At 39.7% G+C, this 21,125-nt stretch overlaps 11 protein-coding genes across 11 annotated transcripts; 7 read left to right on the forward strand and 4 right to left on the reverse strand. All coding sequences in view use genetic code 12, as the record gives it.

Annotated features, from left to right (window-relative positions):
• Positions 1-88: 88 nt before the first annotated feature.
• On the forward strand, positions 89-520 carry DASC09_011780 (uncharacterized protein; the record flags this gene model as incomplete). Its single annotated transcript, XM_064994781.1, has 1 exon — positions 89-520. One exon carries the CDS (start codon positions 89-91, stop codon positions 518-520), a length of 432 nt encoding a protein of 143 aa, XP_064850853.1.
• Positions 521-860: 340 nt separating this feature from the next.
• Positions 861-1,898, forward strand: DASC09_011790 (D-mandelate dehydrogenase-like dehydrogenase; the record flags this gene model as incomplete). Its single annotated transcript, XM_064994782.1, has 1 exon — positions 861-1,898. The coding sequence occupies one exon, from the start codon at positions 861-863 to the stop codon at positions 1,896-1,898; it is 1,038 nt and encodes a 345-aa protein (XP_064850854.1).
• Positions 1,899-2,989: 1,091 nt separating this feature from the next.
• On the forward strand, positions 2,990-4,861 carry DASC09_011800 (PIG-X/PBN1 family protein; the record flags this gene model as incomplete). The annotated part of the gene is made up of 1 exon (XM_064994783.1): positions 2,990-4,861. The coding sequence occupies one exon, from the start codon at positions 2,990-2,992 to the stop codon at positions 4,859-4,861; it is 1,872 nt and encodes a 623-aa protein (XP_064850855.1).
• A 266-nt stretch (positions 4,862-5,127) lies between these two features.
• ALG8 (dolichyl-P-Glc:Glc1Man(9)GlcNAc(2)-PP-dolichol alpha-1,3-glucosyltransferase) lies at positions 5,128-6,834 on the forward strand (the record flags this gene model as incomplete). The annotated part of the gene is made up of 1 exon (XM_064994784.1): positions 5,128-6,834. One exon carries the CDS (start codon positions 5,128-5,130, stop codon positions 6,832-6,834), a length of 1,707 nt encoding a protein of 568 aa, XP_064850856.1.
• Positions 6,835-7,008: 174 nt separating this feature from the next.
• On the reverse strand, positions 7,009-9,285 carry YNG1 (Yng1p; the record flags this gene model as incomplete). The annotated part of the gene is made up of 1 exon (XM_064994785.1): positions 7,009-9,285. One exon carries the CDS (start codon positions 9,283-9,285, stop codon positions 7,009-7,011), a length of 2,277 nt encoding a protein of 758 aa, XP_064850857.1.
• Positions 9,286-9,649: 364 nt separating this feature from the next.
• TIM21 (Tim21p) lies at positions 9,650-10,360 on the reverse strand (the record flags this gene model as incomplete). Its single annotated transcript, XM_064994786.1, has 1 exon — positions 9,650-10,360. The coding sequence occupies one exon, from the start codon at positions 10,358-10,360 to the stop codon at positions 9,650-9,652; it is 711 nt and encodes a 236-aa protein (XP_064850858.1).
• Positions 10,361-10,671: 311 nt separating this feature from the next.
• On the forward strand, positions 10,672-13,098 carry SSL2 (TFIIH/NER complex ATPase/helicase subunit SSL2; the record flags this gene model as incomplete). Its single annotated transcript, XM_064994787.1, has 1 exon — positions 10,672-13,098. One exon carries the CDS (start codon positions 10,672-10,674, stop codon positions 13,096-13,098), a length of 2,427 nt encoding a protein of 808 aa, XP_064850859.1.
• A 199-nt stretch (positions 13,099-13,297) lies between these two features.
• On the reverse strand, positions 13,298-14,803 carry SGO1 (Sgo1p; the record flags this gene model as incomplete). Its single annotated transcript, XM_064994788.1, has 1 exon — positions 13,298-14,803. The coding sequence occupies one exon, from the start codon at positions 14,801-14,803 to the stop codon at positions 13,298-13,300; it is 1,506 nt and encodes a 501-aa protein (XP_064850860.1).
• A 589-nt stretch (positions 14,804-15,392) lies between these two features.
• On the forward strand, positions 15,393-15,809 carry DAD2 (Dad2p; the record flags this gene model as incomplete). Its single annotated transcript, XM_064994789.1, has 1 exon — positions 15,393-15,809. The coding sequence occupies one exon, from the start codon at positions 15,393-15,395 to the stop codon at positions 15,807-15,809; it is 417 nt and encodes a 138-aa protein (XP_064850861.1).
• An 82-nt stretch (positions 15,810-15,891) lies between these two features.
• NUP133 (Nup133p) lies at positions 15,892-19,527 on the reverse strand (the record flags this gene model as incomplete). The annotated part of the gene is made up of 1 exon (XM_064994790.1): positions 15,892-19,527. The coding sequence occupies one exon, from the start codon at positions 19,525-19,527 to the stop codon at positions 15,892-15,894; it is 3,636 nt and encodes a 1,211-aa protein (XP_064850862.1).
• Positions 19,528-19,804: 277 nt separating this feature from the next.
• On the forward strand, positions 19,805-20,905 carry RPF2 (rRNA-binding ribosome biosynthesis protein RPF2; the record flags this gene model as incomplete). Its single annotated transcript, XM_064994791.1, has 2 exons — positions 19,805-19,815; positions 19,942-20,905. The coding sequence occupies 2 exons, from the start codon at positions 19,805-19,807 to the stop codon at positions 20,903-20,905; spliced, it is 975 nt and encodes a 324-aa protein (XP_064850863.1).
• Positions 20,906-21,125: the final 220 nt, after the last annotated feature.

A 21,125-nucleotide genomic window follows, 5' to 3' on the forward strand; every position in this document is an offset into this window, starting at 1 on the left:
AACAGAACAGAACAGGATCATGAACCAATTTTTGGTTTGTGTGGGAAACTCAATCGAGTTAGGTTATTGTGTGTGTATATATAAATACATGCTTCCTGAGAAGGTCGATCATGTCGCCTCCCCCGGGTATGATGTAAGATTTAGGAACCTTCCTATTGTCGTCGAGATTTTCGCTGATATCGAGGGTTGGAGCGCTGTGAAGCAGACACGCTGCGAGATGGAGCGGAAGAAGAAGAAGAAGAAGAATAATAATAATAATAATAACTGCCAGCAAGTACTAGTAGAAGAAGTCTTTTACTCTTCCTTTGACACAGTAGGGACACATCATATGGTTACATCGGTAACAGTTGAAACTGTACGGAAGTTGCTCTCGAGACCCATGGACCTGGCCGCACTGGCAACAGTACCACTGGATGATCTTGTTGGGGTCGGTGTACCCGGGGTTGGGGGTCTTTGGGAGAGACAGCTGGGGATGGTTGTGATTGCCCATGGTGAAAGAAGGAGGATTCTGGCAATTTAAAAAAAAAAAAAAAAGAGTTGGTCCTCCCGCCAAACTGGTGGACGTCGAGAAAGGAAAAGCGACGCAAAAAGTGTGCGGTTTGTGTCACTTTTCTTGTGGGCGGTGGTGGTTTGGTGGGCACGCCTTCCAGAGCGGGGTCTCCCACCCGGGTGCGTAGGCTATTATTGGATGTGATGGATGGCCATTTTCAACATTCTGCCCTTGTTTGTTTGTTCCTGTAAATAAATAAATAAATATGCCCTAAATAAATAAATACCAGGCGGCTGCTGTTTGTCACCCCAGAAATCCTTGGTTGGTTGGTGTATATGTATATTCACATTTGTTTCTCTGTACTTCATCCATGGCCAAACCATTGGTGCTTCAATTGGGCGGTCCCATCCGCTACAACCTCCAACAGTACTCGCAGTTCCTGCAAACTTTCGACATCGTCGAGGTCAAGGATCTCGCCCGGCCCCAGTTCAAACAAGCCCTTTCCAATGGCACTTTCGGTCAATTCTATGCTGTTTACCGGCCGTTCTGGAATGACGGGTTCCAGATGGGCCAGTGGGACAAAGAATTGATCGATCTCTTACCGTCGTCATGCAAAATCATCGCCATGGCCGGGGCGGGGTTCGACTGGATCGATATTGATTATTTGAGCTCCAAAGGCATTGTCTATTGCAATGGTGGTTGGGGCCCCACCGAAGCAGTGGGGGATAATGCCATCTGGCATATCTTATCGACCTTCAGAAACTTTTGCTGGAGTTTCAAAGCAGCAGCGTCGTGCGACAAACAACAGTTTCTTGACGCCCATACCAACTGCGTGCTCACGGCGTTTAATCCCATGGGCCATACTTTGGGGATCATTGGCATGGGGAAAATCGGGTACAGGATCGCCGAGAAGGCCAACAAAGGTTTAGCAATGAAAATTGCTTATTATGATCTATTCCAACGGCCTCGGGAACAAGAACGTGCCATTGAGGCAACGTACTATAAGAATCTCGAGGAATTGCTCGCGGTGTCAGATTGTGTGGTATTGGCCACCCCAGCATTCGCCGATAAGTTCATGAATCGCCAAGTATTTTCGAAATTCAAAAAAGGTGCGCGGTTCGTCAACATTGCTCGAGGTAAGCTTGTCGATACCGACGCCCTTGTCGATGCCATCAACAGTGGGCATATTTATGCCGCAGGCTTGGACGTGTTTTACGATGAACCCCAAGTTCCCAAGCAATTGGCCGAGTTGAAAACGGTATCATTGACTTGTCATAACGCTGGAGGCTCGATTAGTACCTGGATATTCTTTGAAAAATCGGGGATGGACAATATTTCGAGTTTTTATCGGCATGGTAAGGCGGTCTCCCCGGTGAACTTGGGGTTGCTTAATAAATCGAAATTGTGAATCATCTTTTATGAAGTTTTTGGAGATTATGATAATTAATACGAGGGAACTTTATAAAAATATTGAAATTTTCAAAAAAAAAAAAACAACTAATGAGGGATATTAATGATGTATAAACTATTCTAAAATGAGAATTAACCATATTTTGAATAATTATAAGATCCCTGTAAATGCTGCTCGGATGGAATATATATTAATACTCCAACAGGGGGAAATAAACGCTTTGAATCTTCAAATTGCAGAAACCTTGTTATGATGGAGCTCTCCAAGGAACGATTATTGTGTGACAATATTTTTGTCGATAGCGATCCGAAAATCATCTAAAATAACACTTCGAACGTTATCGATGCCTGATGAAAACACTTACACTACCCATATTTCATAACCCCTGGTTGTAATATATATATTACATACCAATGCTCGGCAAATCTTAGGTAGATATTTTCGACTTTTGGAAGTATTGTTAACCATCGAAAAGTGGCAAGTTGCCATGCCATGCGTGTGTTCCCAATCTTTGGGTCTTTGGAGAGCTGAGTAAAAACCACAGAGATATTTCGTTCGACAAAACCAAATTGTTCTCCGAGAAATTCAAAAAAAAAAAAAAAAACAGCAACAAAAATAACAAGATTGTAAATGTAAATATCTGATGGCTGATACTGGACATCCTATACAGTTTCAAATATCCATTATTAACCAGTGAAGCCCAAAAATCATTCATTCCTTACCTTCTAACCATCTCAAGCTCACATGGACTTCTTTACAAACAGATCCCGGTCACTTCACTTCACCGCTTACATTGACAATAGCCAGACCTTTCGAAAACACTGATTATCATTCCCCACAAATTATTGTTCTGTAGCTGGCAAATGTTGTTGAGCCTCAGAGCCAAGACACCTTTCTTTCGGGTGGGCTCCCAAGTCGGCACTACAAGAAAAACAACCCAGGAAAAAAAAAAAAGAGCTTTATAAAATCTACACCATCTACATAATCCTTTCCTAGAATAAATAATTGGCTTTCTTCCGTTGCTCTCCATTTTCTATTTCTTTCCCTTTTTTTTTTTTTTTTTTTGGTATTGCTCTTCTTTCGCAATAATGTCAGGCCCAATAAAGCATAGAATCACCGTGATATCATCCAACAAAGTGGACAACACCGATCTTGACTCTCTCCACCTTTCCAGAGCTAAATGGGTATTACCTAAGGGAGATTACCAACGTCAGGATAAATTCCTGTTCCCATTCGACAAATTCGCGTCGTTATTTATCGAAGATACCACGAAATTCGACAACATTGCCGAGTTTGCTATTCAATGGGGGGTTTTCAATAATTCGTTAGTGGCAAAACAATTGGAACAACGTAATCAGGATTTAAAAAACTTGAATAACGCATTGTCAAAATACGTCGAACCTGGATACTCGGTGTTTGCTAAGCCAATCCAAGGGGCTACTGGTGATACCCTTTTAACCGACCTTATGGATGTCATTGGGAATATCAATGATTATGGCATTGAAGCATCCCAATTCATCAGGAACCCAATGTCATGGAACTATTTCAATAATGATTACCACTCTACCAGCCAACTTCCTCCAAAACTTGCTAGTTTCTTAGAAGAACTTATTTGTTCTGCGGAGATTTCATCAGAGCATAAGGAAACTTGCAAAGCGGATTACTCAAGTTTGCTCAAACATCTTTCATCTCTATCGCTCGAATTCAATAATAAACTTTCCTCTTCGAACAAAGGCGCCGATGATCTTCGTGATCTTACCATCACATTATACTGGAATACTGGTGCTTTACAGAATGTGCCATCGACAACAATCCACAAAGTTGACAACAACGAAAGGCTAACCCGTGAAATTGGAATGTTCGAAATCGACCACCGGGCATCCACACTTAATGATCTCAATCTTTTCGGCATCAGTGCCCAACTCCCATCGAAACTCGAACCAAAATTCAATCATGACGGTACCCCACTCTTCAATTCCGAAGATGACGATACCCTCGTGGCCCAGAAAACCATGTTCTACGTCCTGCCACGCCACATAACTTTGGATCCCAGCGGCGGTCATTTGGTGTATTCCCTGAAATTTCAAACTCCTATTGGTTTACACCCACAACACCAAGTGACCATCGCCGGCAACAAGCAGGATTCCATCAAGAGAAACACTACCTCAGGGAAACTCGCGCTCGAGCCGCCAATGAACCCAAAGATGTTTGATTGTGAACTTTTCAGTTACTATCGTCTTCCAAATACCCTTTTCCTCGATCGTAATGAGTTCACCTCGGATAATGGTGATGTGGAGCTTGTTGGGGTCTGGGGGGCCACCGATCTTGAAGCCCCACTGTACAAAACTCCTGAATGGGGTAGTGATGCGTTATTGCGGGTAAAGGTGCAACCTCGCGATCCAGATCAATTTGATATTAATGGAGAATTACAACCTTTGGTAAATGATGATGATGATGATGATGATGATGATGCTACACTCTACTCATTGAAATTGCATTCCCGGTATCAATCGGTGGACACTACCCCATATTATAACGGATCGATTGCCAAACCCGACGTGTTTTGGGCATGCGAACTTTCGGAACATCGTCTCGACAGCTTAGTAGACGAAGGGTTAATCAAGGCCAATGAGGCGGAGAATATTAAAAATCAATACGATAATGACCTAATTTACAAAAACCCATTGGATACTAAACTTGGAGTATCAATGGAAGGAATCTTCACCGATAACACGGTGTTCTATCATTTTGTCGCCAACGTCAGCGATATTTCTGATAATGCGAGCTTCCAAGATAATTTCACTATTCCAAGAGGTAAAAAAGAAGACTTCTTCATCATCCAGGTTGCGACGTTGGTGGTGGTGGTGTCAAGTTTATTATACTTGTTAAGAAAGGCTGTGAACGGTTTTACAGCCACCAAGAACCAAAAAAAGTCCAAGGATGATAAAAAGAACCAATAGTAGAGGATAATCAATTCATAATATATATTTATTGCCCTGGCAAATTGGTGTTTCATGACATATTATTGTAAGTCGTGGGTGGTGTTGATGCGCGCTCCAAACCGGCATATTCCCTAAATTACAGCGTACGTTGCACATCATCAAAAAAAAAAAAAAAAAAAAAAAGTTCCACCCCTCGCTCTCTATATATTATATGCATACTGATTCCTAATTTCATAGGATAATATATCTATATACATAGAGAGAGAAAGATAGAATAAAAAAAAATGAGTGTCAAGGCCCAACAGCCCACGCAGAAACCACATAATTATTCACTATGGAACATCTGGGTCGCGGGATTCTTCCTCAAACTACTATTATTCACCACTTATCATTCGACCGATTTTGACGTCCATAGGAATTGGCTCGCGATAACCAATGGTCTTCCCATGAATAAATGGTACTATGAAGCCACATCCCAATGGACTCTAGATTACCCTCCATTCTTTGCGTATTTCGAATGGGTATTGTCACAATTCGTGCCGCAATTGGTGAAAGACGATGGATGTCTCGATATCGTGGAAGTAGGGGAATACTCTTTACCCACGGTGTTTTACCAGCGATTGACGGTGATCGTCTCGGAAATCTTATTGTTTGCGATGTTACAATGGTATATAAACACTTGTGAATCAGATAAGGCCCGTAAAGGAGGGTTTGTGGTGGCAAGCAGTATTGCGCTTTCCCCAGGTTTCTTGATCATCGATCATATTCATTTCCAATACAATGGGTTCTTATTTGGCTTGATTGTCGGTTCGATTGTCGCCGCAAAACAACAGTACTATCTCCTATGTGGAGGGTTGTTTGCCGTGGCACTATGCTTCAAGCATATCTTTCTTTATTTGGCCCCGGCGTATTTTGTGTTTTTACTCAGAGGTTATTGTTTAAATTTACCGAATCACAATATTTCACTTATGGAGATTCTCGAGATCTTGGGGCTCAAAGCAGCTTCTGCCAAGTATAAACCGGTCCCCATTTGGAAAATTATCAATTGGGGAAACTTGTTGAAACTTGGATCACTAGTGATTATGATTTTTGCCGTGGCATTTGTTCCATTTGGGTATCCAGAAAATCAACTTCCCCAGCTCTTGACCCGTCTTTTCCCATTCTCCCGAGGGTTGACCCATGCATATTGGGCCCCTAACATTTGGGCATTATACTCGTTTTCCGATAGAATATTGTCACAACTCGCCCTCCACCTCCCAGGGTTCGCCAACCTCATGGTGAAATTCGGATTCCCGCAGTTTGCTCGCGACGTGATCACCTCCAAAATCATCGTCACCTCCAATACCAAAGGTTTAGTCCAAGACGTATTATTCACGGTGTTGCCAGATATCTCCCCACGCACCACTTTTTCACTCACCCTTTTCTACCAGATCCTCGCGGTTTTCCCCCTCGCTTGCAACCCAAGCTACGCGAGGTTTTTAGGGTCGTTGACCCTTTGTGGATTTGCCTCGTTTTTGTTTGGCTGGCACGTCCATGAAAAGGCCATCATGTTGGTGATCGTCCCGTTTTCGTTCGTCGCGGTACGTGATCGTCGGTTCCTTAGTAGCTTTGTGGTGCTCGCGGCGTCCGGTTACGTCTCGTTGTTCCCATTATTATTCACCCCTGAACTATGGACTTTGAAACTATTGTATACCCTTGTATGGTTCTTGATCTACTACGCGTCGTTCCGTGAAGTCGCAAAGACCGGACCATCGCAAGTCAGAAGGATTTTCTTTTTTGATCGATTGACCTTGATCTACATTGCGGGATTATTACCATTGGTGGTGGTGTGTGGAATATTAGATGTGTTGGGGACCAAGGCTGGTGCTTTAGGAAGATTAGAGTTCCTAAGGTTAATGTTTATCAGTGTGTACTGTTCAATTGGAGTGGTGGGAAGTTGGATCGGTTTGAGTTGGTTATATTTCTTTGATGAACTTCTTTGGACTGATTAATTTTTAGTTGTTGTTACAAATAAATTAAGTGTCTTTTTCTTTTTCTTTTTTTTTTTTTACATTTCTTCCTTCCTCATATTTATAGTACATTAATTTACAACATTCATTCAATAATAGTTAAAAAAAAAAAACAACTGGCATAATAGTGAACAACTTATAGTATACAATTTTTCATTACTCATTATCGGAAATGTTAATGTCAGATAACGGACTAAAGTAGCCGTCATTAAGGAACGTTTCCACAAATCCCAGGATCACTGGGGTTTTGACTTGATGTTTTGTTTGTGTCTTGGTCTTTGTTGGGGTTGAAATTAAAGGGTGCACTTTTGCTCTGTTGGGAAATTTCCGAACACCAGCAGCCTCTTTTGTTGGTGATTTTGATGATGACACCACTTTTTTGGCCGAGCGTAACTTTGACAAAGGTTTCGCGACCATAGGCGAAATAGCAGTCTTTCTTCCAGAACGTAAAGATCTTGTTGGAAGGGTAGACAATGGCACCATCGGTCCAACACCATCATTAATTGACCCCGATGATCTTAACAGCCTCATTGGTTTTCCTTCCACTGAGCGAACAGCAACATCTAATACATTGCCAGCGGATCTTAGTGTCCTTCTTGAAGGCACCTCTTCCTTGGTTATCTTACCAGAAGACAATACTGGGGTTTTCAAAATAGGCTTGCTTTCAAGTACAGGACTAGCCAATGCCTTACCACCGGATCGCAAGGACCTCTTCACAGGAGTGATTGGATGCTGCACCACCTTTTTTTTAACTTCGGTTTGATTATCAGTACTGGACTTTGCAACAGTGTTCTTTATCACTGCCAATGGCTCCTTCAAGCTGCGGTCACTAGGTTTGGCCTTCTTTTTGTGACGCAATACACTGTCAATATCATCCACGATAGAAACAATCTCACGGTTTCTTGTTCTCAAAGGACGTGTAGCTTCCAATCTTGGTCGTAACTGTGGACCTTCTTGTGAGGAGACCTTGCCAGAAGGCAACCTTGGTTTCTTTTCCAGTTTATCAACACTAGGCTTTTGTTTTGATAAATGTTTATCTCTGCACCATGGGCAATACCACTTATTTCTTTTCCCGGGTTCAAAATTAATAGGTATACTAAGGCATTTGTAATGAAACCACCCTCCATATTTACAATGGTCATCATCGCAACCAATCATTTTACCAGAAGATCCACTACGACAGATACAAAAAACACTTTCGTCGACTTCCTCTTGGTCTTCTGCTTCCTGTTCAATCCCCGATTTTCCACTTGCCTGTGATCTTCCCGCAGAGCTATAAGTTTCGGATTTATTTTTCCCAGCAATTTTATTTATTTTGAGTTTGCTTGACTCCGACAACCCGGAAGCTTTTCTTTTAAGCCTAGATGATATATTATTAGAGACAGGGAAATCATTAATTAGATGATCTTTAGATAGCGGATGTCCTGATCTAATGGTTAATTTAAGTTTTGGGGTAAGCGGAGGTGGTGATTTCAGAGTTTCAAAATCAGAGTCACTGGCCAGCGACTCAACATTAGATTTGGTGTTGGCAACTCTTAATTTGAGCTTATTTGATGATGCGACGTCCGTAGGAGTTGGGTTGCGAATGACCAATCTCATTTTCGGCTGCTCGTAACCATTTAAGTTGAAGCACCTATCAAAGGTTTCATTTTTTGCCATAATTGACAAAGCAATTTGCTTTCGGACAAAGCCGTCTCTTTCCGATTGCCTCCTCTCATTTTTCCTAGAATCCCATGATGATTTAATGAGCTGTCGGAATTCTTCATCGTAGTCTGAAAATCTTGTAATGGTGTTACTATCATTAGGTTGTTGTAAACTAGATGAGGATTTGAGAAGTGTATTAAGCTTCGAGGTTGACGGAGTTGTTACATTTGGGTATTCTTTAGCAAATCCAGTTTTCAAACTACCTATCCCTCTAGAGTTCTGAGAATTAGTAAAGGCATCGACGAATTCTTCAAGTTCAACTTGATTTTTAAACCTCGAAAACAATATTTGGATCAATTGATAACTTGATGCGTTTAGGAAGCGTTTTGCATAATCTAATAACAATCGTAGTTTTACTGATTCTCTTATTGATTCCTGATGGATCATCCTTATCTCAGAGTCGATTTGTTTGATTTGTTGTAATAGCAGCAGCTTCTGCAGCTCGAAGATCTTGATGGTGCTCAAAGACTCAAGTAGTGCTTTAACATTGCTGGAACGGGTTCTGCCGAGTGACGCATCGGTGTCGAGCACCTGGAACTTGGAGATTGATTTTAGTAGATTGATGATATTGTAGAGATCTTCTCGGCGCTCGTTGAACCGTATGTTTAGCGACTGGACGACCCACAAGCATCTGATGATATCTGCCGGAAGGTGATCAGTGATCGCGAGGTTGTTTGGGGTTGTTAGTGTCCACATCTGCGGCGAGCATAGCTGAGTAGACAGTGGCATATAATATATATCTTGCTAACCACTGGTAGCGGTACAGCATCCACAGATCAGCGTTATATTGTTTGTTTGTGATAACAACAACAACAACAACAACAACCAAACGCGTAAACAAAAAAAAAAAAAAAATTGGCGCTGAAGGGGAACAAGCACCCGGACACCAACATGGGCCGCCCTCTCCATAAATAATAATAATAATAAGAATAATACCGGTAATACTGATAATAATCACTTACAGAAAAACAAGAGCGTGGCAAGATACACTATTACTCGCTATGTACAGAATTCGTCAGTCATTAGCATCACAAAATCAACAATATCACATCATCATCATCATCATCATCATCAACAACAACAACCATACCATCTAATCCTTTTTAGTTCCCCAATTCATTCCCAAGAACCCGCTTCCGTTTCTTCCTCTGCTCATTGGAAGTATCGATCTTCTCATTGGTGGGGCAACAACATAGTATCTTTCATTATCGACAATCAACATCAAAGAACGGATCGTGGTTTTCTTGGTGTTGGCGTCCTTGACTGCTTCCATTTGTACAGTCCCGCGCTTCTTCGAACTTTCCACATGGTATCTCATATAATAATGCTCATTACCGGTATTCTTTTCAATGGTCTTAGTCGAGTTGACCTGTCTGTTTCTATTACCCCAACCGTTTCTGTTGCCCAATGTGTAGTCTTCGCCGTGTGCTGACAACGTTTCGTCACCATGGGCACACTGCAATAGTTTTTGACAATGTAGGTTATTCTGTATCAAGTTGATAGATCTATTGAAAAGCTTTGTGTCACCAGAAGATGAAAAAAGTTCGGCCCCAATGGCGTAAATCCCAAGACCAGTAAGCCCCAATGAACCAACAACCAACAACGTGCTAAGGGCAAAAGTCGATCCTGACTTCAACTTGGTGAAAAACGATGGGCCAGTAGATGTGTCTTTTTTTTTAGTATCAGTTTCTGGGTTTTCCTTGTGGGTTGCATAGTTTCTGTAATGGTGTCTCAAAATAGAGGTTCTGGTAGCACTCTCATAGGCCAATGGCAAAATCCTGCCCTGCCTAGCAATAACACTCATACTAGGCTAAGATTTTTCCGGCAAACACTAACAAAATTGAATGGAAAAGCCCTGCTAATATTTATTGTTACAGTTCTCATCTCTTCTCTTTTTCTCCTCCCCAAAGAGATTTTTTTTCCTCCAAAAAAAAAAATTCAAAATTTCTTGAGGATTCCTGCACGTGACAGCAAATTGAAGGATTTCTCTATTTTTGATTAATAGAGGCAAAAATTAGTATTAGAAATCATCTTTGCGAGATTTCTTTAGAGAAACATTGCACTCTCTCCACAGCAAAAAAGTAATATCTAGTGTTACCAACAGTTTCTTTCAAAATGGCTAGGGTTGCTGGTGCGCTTCAACAAAGTCTTTCTCTCGAACACAATGATTCTGACTTTTCTTCAGACACTTCAGACACTTCGTTTGATTCTGATGATACCAAGAACCCCCGCCAAAAGAAGGCCAAAGCTGTGTCAAAATCATTCCAAAAGATAAAGCCACAAAGTGGGTTTGTACCTGATGCGGTCTCCAAGATCTTCAACGGTACTGATTTCTCATATTTGAAGTTAAGACCAGACCATGTTTCAAGACCCATTTGGATTTACGAGGCAGTGGATAAAATCATCATTATTCTTGAATCTTTTTCCCCACTAGCCGAACAGGCCCAAGATTTCCTAATCACCATTGCCGAACCAGTTTCTAGACCTTCCCATGTCCATGAATATCGTATTACCCTTCATTCGCTATATGCTGCAGTATCGGTGGGGTTGGAAACCGAGGACATTATTGTGGTGTTGAATCGATTTTCAAAAGTCCCGATCGCCGACTCTATCATCAATTTCATCAGAGCGGCTACCAAGTCTATTGGTAAAGTGAAGTTGGTTTTGAAACATAATAGATATTTTGTGGAAAGTCCTCAGGCAGATATTTTGCGAATGTTATTACAAGATCCGATTATTGGTAAATTGAAAATTGATTCTAAAGATTCCATCAAGAATGGGGACTCAGAACAATCGCAGAATGCCCTGACGACCACTAATGGACAGAATAATAACCCTTCATCATCTAATGATCCAAATGAGAGGCTTCTTAATTCTGTGGTTGGTGAAACTAAGGATGCCGGTAATGGGATTGAAGATGAACAGGACGATGATAATGATGATGATTTTGATAAGGTTCACTCTTTCGAAATCGCGGTTGAATCGGTGGAAGACGTAAAAAGAAGATGTTTAGATATCGATTATCCAGTGTTGGAAGAATACGATTTTAGAAATGATTCCATCAATGCAAACTTGGATATTGGTTTGAAGGCGTCGACAAAAGTTAGACCGTACCAAGAGAAATCTTTGAGTAAGATGTTTGGGAATGGTAGAGCAAGATCCGGTATCATTGTTTTACCTTGTGGTGCCGGTAAAACCTTGGTGGGTATCACTGCGGCCTGTACCATTAAGAAATCCGTGGTAGTATTGTGTACCTCGTCGGTGTCCGCGGTTCAATGGAGAGATCAATTCTTACAATGGTGCACAATCCACCCTGATAACGTCTCGGTGTTCACCTCGGACTCTAAAGAAATTTTTAAAGGTGATGCCGGGCTAGTGGTGTCGACGTATTCGATGGTGGCGAATACTAGAAACCGGTCACATCAATCACAAAAGGTCATGGACTTTTTAACTTCTAGAGAATGGGGGTTCATCATTTTAGATGAGGTTCATGTGGTGCCGGCGGAAATGTTTAGAAGGGTGATCACCACAATCAAGGCTCACGCCAAGCTAGGGTTGACGGCGACGTTGGTTCGTGAAGATAACAAGATTGGCGATTTAAACTTTTTAATCGGTCCGAAATTATATGAAGCCAACTGGATGGATTTGGCGCAAAAGGGTCACATTGCCAAAGTCCAGTGTGCCGAAGTGTGGTGTCCGATGACCAGTGAATTTTATCAAGAATATTTACGACAAAACGCCAGAAAGAAGATGTTGTTGTACGTCATGAACCCAACGAAATTCCAAGCTTGTCAATTCTTGATCCATTACCATGAAAAACGAGGGGACAAAATCATTGTGTTTTCAGATAACGTTTATGCTTTAAGGGAATACGCATTGAAGTTGGAAAAGCATTTCATTTGCGGGGATACCCCACAACACGAACGTTTGGATATCTTGAAAAATTTCCAATTGAATGAAAACGTTAACACAATTTTTCTTTCGAAAGTCGGTGACACCTCGATTGATTTACCCGAGGCCACCTGTTTGATCCAAATCTCGTCGCATTATGGTTCTCGTAGACAAGAAGCCCAGAGATTGGGAAGAATCTTGAGAGCCAAAAGAAGAAACGATGAAGGTTTCAATGCGTTTTTCTACTCGCTTGTTTCAAAGGATACCCAAGAAATGTATTACTCTACAAAAAGGCAAGCATTCTTAGTTGATCAAGGTTACGCTTTCAAAGTTATCACTCACTTGAATGGGATGGAAAGTCTTCCAAACTTGGCGTACTCATCAGCAAAAGAAAGAAGGGAATTATTACAGGATATCTTATTGAAAAATGAAGAGTTGGCAAACCTTGAAGAAGGTGACGATGCCGATGACGTTATTGGCAGATCCGCAAATGCCGCTAAGAAAAGAAGAAATAAGGCAAAAAGAACCGCTGGTTCTTTGGCAAGTCATGCTGGTGGTGAAGATATGGCTTACGTTGAGCACGGTAGAAATAGAAATAAGGAATTAAGAGAACACAGTTCTCTTATGCAAAAATTATATTATAAGAAATGAAAAGGTATGACAAACGATGAGAGAGGGGAAAAAATTTTATTGTTTAAATGGTGATACCAAAATGTATAAAATAAATATATTTAATGTTTGTTCTCTCATTAGGTTTTATTATTGGTTTATTTGTATTTACTTTTTTTTTTTTTTTACTTCCTTCTTTCTATATTACATTACATATAGCATTAATTGAAGCATTCTGTAATCAGATTATTGGCACTTTATCTTTTGATTTGGAGTTATTGACCTTGTTTTCATTAGTGGAGATTTGCTTGAGTGGCTGCCTCTTTGCATCACTTTTTCGCTTCTTGTTGGTCTTTTGCTTTGAAACCCGGCCGTCTTTTGATCCAGGCCTTCTCATTTTGGACTTCAAGGATGGCAACGCGTAATTGACAGCCTTGCCCCTAGTTCGTCTCTGTGGTGCAATAATCAGACTAGTGTCATTCAGATCTCCAATAGCCAGATTTTTAGCTGGGTTATTCCGTACTTTTGATGATACTTGCTTTATGTTGTCTTCAGTGACACTATTATTATTATTATAGGCGTTATCTTCAAGGAGCACATCATTAGAGTGTGAATTGTTCTGTGCAGCTTTCTTTAAATCACTAAACCGATGGCTTGATCTTCTCAGGATGAATTCATTTGAAAATCTCCTGTGATTATGATTTCCTGGTTTTAATAGAGAGTCGAATTCCAGAATGTTATGACTTGTGTTATCGCCTTCGGATGATTCATCACTCACCGACACTATTGTCTTTTGAGCTCGTTGTACCTCTTCACTACTACTATCAGAAGATATCTCATAAACTCTTGCTGCTTTCATTGGCTGGTCAGATGATTTAATATGTTGGGGAGGACCATTAATCTGCACCATCAGCCGTATGTCGTCTTCTCGGTTTTGAGGTTCTTTATCATCATTGTTCTCTGCTGCTGTTGAATTATCATCATCTTCACCAACTTCGCCCAGCAGCAACATGTTTGCGTCCTCCTGGATTTCCACATGTAATTGTGTTGACTCATTCGTTATTTCATCTCCAGTATTACCAGTAATCTCCTTCTCATTCACCATGACGGTATCCCCTCCTAATATTTCTGAATCCCAGTGAGACCCGGTGCTGTCTTTAGCTTTATTTATGGTTCGGAAAGAAGCTCCATCGTCATCAATTTCTTCTTCTTCTTCTTCTTCTTCTTCTTCTTCTTCATGGTTGACACTCTTAGCTGGAGCCATCTCTCCATATTTTCTGTCTGAAGAGATGTAAATTGATTGTCTTCTTATTGATTTTTTCTTTTTGTTCATTGTACTAATACTGGTGCTTCCCGAGGATCGCAGATCATCATCGAACCCCGCCAATTTCTTATTGATCTCCATCGGCGGCGATAGGCCTTCTTGTTTCCTTATTTCTTGGAACATCAAATTGATATCTTGAAACTTCTGGTTAACACAATTCTCAATACCCATCAACTTATCCTCGAACCAAGCTTTACGGTTCTGCAAATCATTGATACTCCTCCGCCGAAGTTGGAGGTTTTCGGCAAGAAGCTCGCCGACTTTTTTCTCGAGTTTGGCAATTTTTGTCATCATAAAAGAAGTTCTCTTTGCCAACGCGTAGTTATTGCGTGCTAGATCCTTATAAGTTTGATGTTGATGTGGTTGTTGGTGCTGTGGCTGGTGCTGCTCTTGTTGTTGATATCTGTGATTCAAGCCGTCCATATCATTATTGTATACTATTGGGGAAAAATTATTTGTGTGGAGACGAGTACAATTGTGTTGTTATTATTATTATTATTATTATTATTAATATTCTATAATAGTAGTGCCCCGACCCTTGCGATGATAGATATCCATCAACAAAACACACAAAGCTACAGCTAAAAATTGTTTTTTGTTTGTTTATTTTTCTATTTTGTGCATGAATGATTTTGACGGTATTTACCCGGTAGACACCACCTTTTTTTCTTTTTTGACACCACAATGATAAGCACATTCAAATAAATTATCATTGAAATATATCAGGTCAGTGGGGAATCCCTCCCCTCCATTCAATGGATACTCATACTGTTCCAAAACTGCGTGCAAAGATTAACATGGCCCAGATGGTGGTCGTTTGTGTGTTTGTGTGTGTGTTTGTTTGGCTATTTAAAGCAGGGTAATCGCTTTCCCAAAATGAAAACAAAAAAAAAAAAAAAACGATGAGGCTTTCCCGCGAATCAAAACAAAAAATCACTAGATATTTAATGAAACCTGTAATTGAAACTATTAAACCAAATCATACCAGCGATAAGAAGAAGAAAAAATATCAATGGACGGGACGAATATCAGATTATCAAAAATTCAAAAAGAGCGTGAATTGATGGCGTTGCAGCAAGTCTCTTATTCGGTGGAACAGCTCAAGCATAGATTAGAATCGATCGTGGACCGATTTGAAAAGATTAATGAAGGTACAGAGGCAGTGAAAATCGTATTATCGAATTGGAATGATGTGAAACGGGTGATATCCATGGCCACTTTGAGTCTTGCTAATTATTCAGACGAGGATTACCGGAACCTGGGTAAGTTGCCGTTGACTGAAGGTGCGGTTCGTGTACTAATCGAGAATGAAGAGATAGCAACAGCTGGTGATAATTCAGATCTACCTAAAGAAATCCAAAAAGATAATGATGATGATGATAATAATAATAATAGCAATAGGATGAACGGTGAGGAGGAAACTACATAATCCCATAAAAGAAGAAAAAAAAATAACGTCATTTTTTTTTCTATTAATAATTAAATTTTCCAGTATACAAAAAAAAAAGCCATCAAGCAAGCTCAAGAGTTTGATAATTTACAACCTCTTTTGATCCAGAATTGGTTTGCGCTGTACCGATAATCCCCTTCACATAATTCTCAAAGTCAAAGCTGGCCATGATATCTTTTATCAATTGCACTTCCTTGTCCAATTGCTCGGTCAAGCTTGCAAGACTTGCTTGGTTTAAATTCTTGCCATATCTTTTGGCAACCTCTTCTTGAGGAATTGGTTGGGTCAAATATTCAAGATCTGGTAACCTTATTTTACGATTATTGTTATTTGTGGCAAATAGATCATCCTGGAAACATTGCAACAATGTGATGCATAACGCACTATTTTCCATCTTTTCTTTGATGAACACCGGAGTTCTATTGACAGAATTGCCAATTTCTTTCCAATCATCAGCCAATATTGCCCGTCTCCAAATCAAAATCTCGCTAATATTCTTCTCCGAATAACTCAAAAATCCAGTTCCCACCAACTTCAAAGCCTGATAAAAATTCATCTTCATTTCCGGAGTTTTAGTATCTAGCAATGTGTATAAATCAATCAACTCGGTTGCTGGAACCGATTTGTTCGATAATAATTTAGACAAATGCTTTCTTAAATTCAAAAAATTCACAATTGGACTTCTTTTTTGTAAATAGCTGGTCAATAAAGCCAAAACTCTGTCAGTTTCTGTAACTAAATCCGAATCATCCTCAAAGTGAACGAGACCAGATACTTGATTATACAAGTTTTCTTGGATATCCAAAACCGTCAACCCAGTCTCAATATCCGCCAAGATATCATCACTGTTTGGATTATATTGATCTTCATCTTGGGCCAAAACACTAAGCTTGGCAACGCTTAACTGTAATTTCTTATTACTCACCAAATCATCAGCTTTATTGGCAATGGTGTACAAATCATAAGCACTATCAAAATATTCACCATCCAAAATGTTTCTAATCCAAGAGATTCTTCCGTGATTACCAGAGCTTAAAAACCTTTTCAATAGGCTATTGTATTTTGGAAATCCCAACAACAATTCTTGTAATTTACCATTGAGAACGTAATAATTGTACAAAGTTTCCGCAAATCTGTAACCAAACTTTTCAAAATAAGAATCCAAGCGCTCCTTCACAAATGTATCATCTAGTCCATTAGATAATACCCGATCTTTTTCACCATCACAAATTCTCACTAAAGAAAGCAAATCCTCGAAATTTTCCGCCAATTGCAACGCGGCATTCATTTCGTTAAACTCTGTCAATGAGCTGATCCAAATACCACGATTGCTTTCATAAACAGACTTATACCTTTGTATTTCTTCCCTGGTAGCCTTGGTCAAAGACTTAGCGGTGTAGAACGCCAATCCTTGATTGAAAGAGAAAAAAAGCGTCGACACCAACGATACCAAATGATTAGCGACCTCGGCAGTATTTGAGCTATTAGCAAATTCTGCCGCCGCTTCATGATAGCTATGATGCAAATCATTGAGTTTAAAACATAAATCACCTTCAAGAATCCATGGAATTTCGGTGCCAATTTCCAGACTGGTCATTTGGAATAAGTTCTTGATATCAGTTTCGACATCGATAGCTCCCTCTTTGATACTCTTGATGACTAATAAAACCGCTACCGAATAATTAGACTGATTGAAACTTTCTAATAACCGCGTGGTAATCTGGCTCAAAAACTGACCCATTTTATCAACGTGATAATAGAAAAAATTCTCAATGATTTGTTTTTCAACAGCAGATTCACCTCCAATGGTATCCTTTATACTGTTGCAGAAAAATTCAATGATCTGTTTCCCTTCTGGGGCATAATAGTACAGTTCAAGAACTGACCAAATCTTATAGGCGGCATTGATTTTCTCCAAATCACTAATAACCTTCATTTTAGTATTTGTGGTGATCTCATGAATGAAATTGACAGCAACGTATTCTGCCAAATTTTTCAATTTTAATAATCTCAATTCCAAATGGCCTGCCAAAGACGATAGTCTTGGAGGCAAGTACGCGGATTTTGATCCCACTAATTCGTCACCAACACTAATAATTGCTTGCTCGATTTCTGACTCTTCGATAATGGTGTTTTCTGGAACATTAAATAATAAAGGATTGTTATCGGTGTATCCGTAAAAAACCGCTTGTTCAATTTTAGATTTTGTGAATGAAGTAGAAGTAAACGATTGTTGAGTATCTTTCAAATCATCTGAACTGATGCATCTTTCAATTTTTAATACCCCAGCTTTTTTAGAAACTACTATTACAGAGGGCAAATTGGTAAATACCCCATCTTCATAACTATAATCTTCAAAACCGGTGCCGATGATTTTGACCCCAGATCTGAATAATACGACATCTTCCCACTTTCTGTTGGTCACCAACGAGTGCTCAAGCTTTTGAGTGACTTCGACAAGGACAATTGCGTCTTCAAACACAATAAACGCGGTCATCTCAGGTTTAGGCAAATACAACTTTGGGACAGAATTCTGGTATGGTTTGGTGTAGCGGGTCAATCTATAGGCAGAAAATACCATCAACTCATCGCCATTTCTCACCATGGTAAATAATATATAACAAGTTTCATTAGCGCCATTCTCGACAGAAGTCAACACCAAATAGGCTTCTTGCTCATCATCGGTATCAGTTGATAGTGGATGACTATCCAAAATAGTAATGTTGTCATTTTCGTACAAATCCTTTATTTCTCCCAATAATTGATCGGTCACCGAAGTCTCATAAATCTTAATGGCTTGACCATCACGGGCCACACTCCACAACGTAAATAACCCACTATCAGTGATAATTGATAGCGATTTCGTCCCATGACCCAAATCCTTACCGCCCTTTATCGAAACGATTTGGTCTTTTGATCTGAAAAATGGCAAGAACGACGACAGAATGATATTACTGATTTGGATATTTGGTTTTCCTGCTGAGTCTCTAAGGGAAATCAATATGACTCGTCCATGGGAAGTGGCAATGACAATCCCAACAGGCTCGATATTTTCATACATTGTAATGACTTCGCCAGCATATAAAGAGATTCTCTTGCTGACATTATCCTTTTGATAGATCATACTCACAGAAGAGTCGCTGAAAACGTATTCGTAGTATTTGATATCCCCGGTAACCGTATCTATTGAAACTAAGCCAGGCTCTTTGATTCCAGGAGATGGAAGAACCAATACTGGAAGGATATTGTTGCTATTTTTTTGCAAAGTCTCATCAGAGTCAATGGTATAAGTGATTGGAGTAGGGTCTGTAGAGGCATAGTTCCAAATATCCACAGAGCCACTTGACGAAACACACGCATATTTAGAATACTGGTCAATATAACCATGTAATCCATCACATTCTTCTTCGGCAAGAATTTTTGGGAGTGCTTTTAGTTTAGATACACGATACTGATCATTGCGGGTCAACTCTATCAGGTTGGAAGGCGCTTGGATATTGATCTCTTGGGGCGGTTCACCTTGTTTCTGAGAAAAAGTGGTGTCTTTTCTGCTTTGGAAACTGCTATCATCATCGATGGATGTCATGGTACTGTCTTCTGCAGCACCACCGTTTGGCTGAGTAGTAGCGGGAGTCGACACATTTTGACGAGCTGCAAAGCGAAACAGAGCCTGGTTAAAAATAGACTGGGAATCCATTGCCAAGGTAATATGTATAAATATTGGCTGCCACTGCTTCTTCTATTAACAAAAGACCCTTTTTCCACTAATACGAAAACTTCAATAAAAATTCACACTTTTTGTTTATTATTTTTTTGGCCTCTTTCATATTCTCCTTGGGGCTGCGTAACCAAAAAAAAAAAAAGTGCGTGCGGGTAGCGGGCATCGGAAAACTAAAAAAAAAAAAAAAAAAAAAAATTTTCTATGATGATTTCTATCTATCAAACAGTGAAAAATCAACACTTTTACAAACAAGATGATTAAAACGTATGTGTGGTTTGTTGGCTATTGATAATTTCCATTTGGAAAAGTCTGACGATGGATAATTATTTCACTATAATTGTAATTTTCGCCTGGGGTTTTGTTTCGTTACTAACTTTTTTTTTCTCTCAGTAATCCAAAGAATGCTCGTGCTAAAAGAGCCCTTGAAAAGAAAGAATCCAAACTTGTGGAAAATGTGAAGACTGCTCTTTTCATTCAAGGTTCTACCGGGACTAGACTCCTCCATGATGCCATGTGCGATCTTTCTGCTTTCAAGAAGCCAGATATCAAGCGTTTCCAAAAGAAAAATGACATTAAACCGTTTGAAGACGCTTCTCCTCTCGAATTCTTTTCGGAAAAAAATGACTGCTCATTGATTGTTTTCAGCAGCAGTAATAAGAAAAGACCAAATAACTTGACTTTCATCAGAACTTTCGGTTACAAGATTTACGATATGATCGAATTGCGTATCCAGAAAAACCATAAATTACTCATAGATTTCCGCAAAACCACATTTCAGCTCGGGTTGAAACCAATGTTTGTATTCAACGGTCCAGTGTTTGACAGCCATCCAACTTTTAAACACGTAAAGTCGTTGTTTTTGGACTTTTTCAGAGGTCAAACCACCGACTTGCAAGACGTTGCTGGTCTACAATACGTGATAACGTTGACTGCCGCAGAAGTGGAAGAAGGCAAGGCTTTGCCAAGCGTGTACTTCAGAGTTTACAAGTTGAAATCCTATAGAAGTGGCCAAAAGTTGCCAAGAATCGAATTGGAGGAAATTGGACCAAGATTTGATTTCACCATTGGTAGAGTTGAACAACCAAGCCCAGAATTAGAAAAGGAAGCCATGAAGAAGCCTAAGCAATTGGAAACCAAGACCAAGAAGAACATTGAAACTGATGGTATGGGTGACAAGGTTGGTACTATCCATGTTGGTAAACAAGACTTGGGTGAATTACAAACCCGTAAGATGAAGGGTCTTAAATCTAGATTCGACCAAGTTGGAGAAGATTTTGATGACCAAGAATATGAGTATGCTAATGATGAAGTGGTGGAAGACTATGAACCTGCCCAGAAGAAACAAAAGGTTTGATTGGGTTACATTTGTATAATATAATTATTTAGTAATGAAAATATTTTGGAGAATCGTTTTTTAAGAAAGGAAAAAAAAGATCAATGTAGATTTTCAGACAAACGAAAAAAAGAATGAATATAGACAATCACGAAGTATATATACAATAAAAAAAAAAAAAAAAAAATAAAAAAAAATATAAAAAAAAATATAAAAAATAAAAAAAAAAAAAAACGTTTAG

This window comes from Saccharomycopsis crataegensis (assembly GCF_037102585.1).
Source record: "Saccharomycopsis crataegensis DNA, jcf7180000000073, whole genome shotgun sequence".
Classification (NCBI taxonomy): Eukaryota; Fungi; Ascomycota; class Saccharomycetes; order Ascoideales; family Saccharomycopsidaceae; genus Saccharomycopsis; species Saccharomycopsis crataegensis.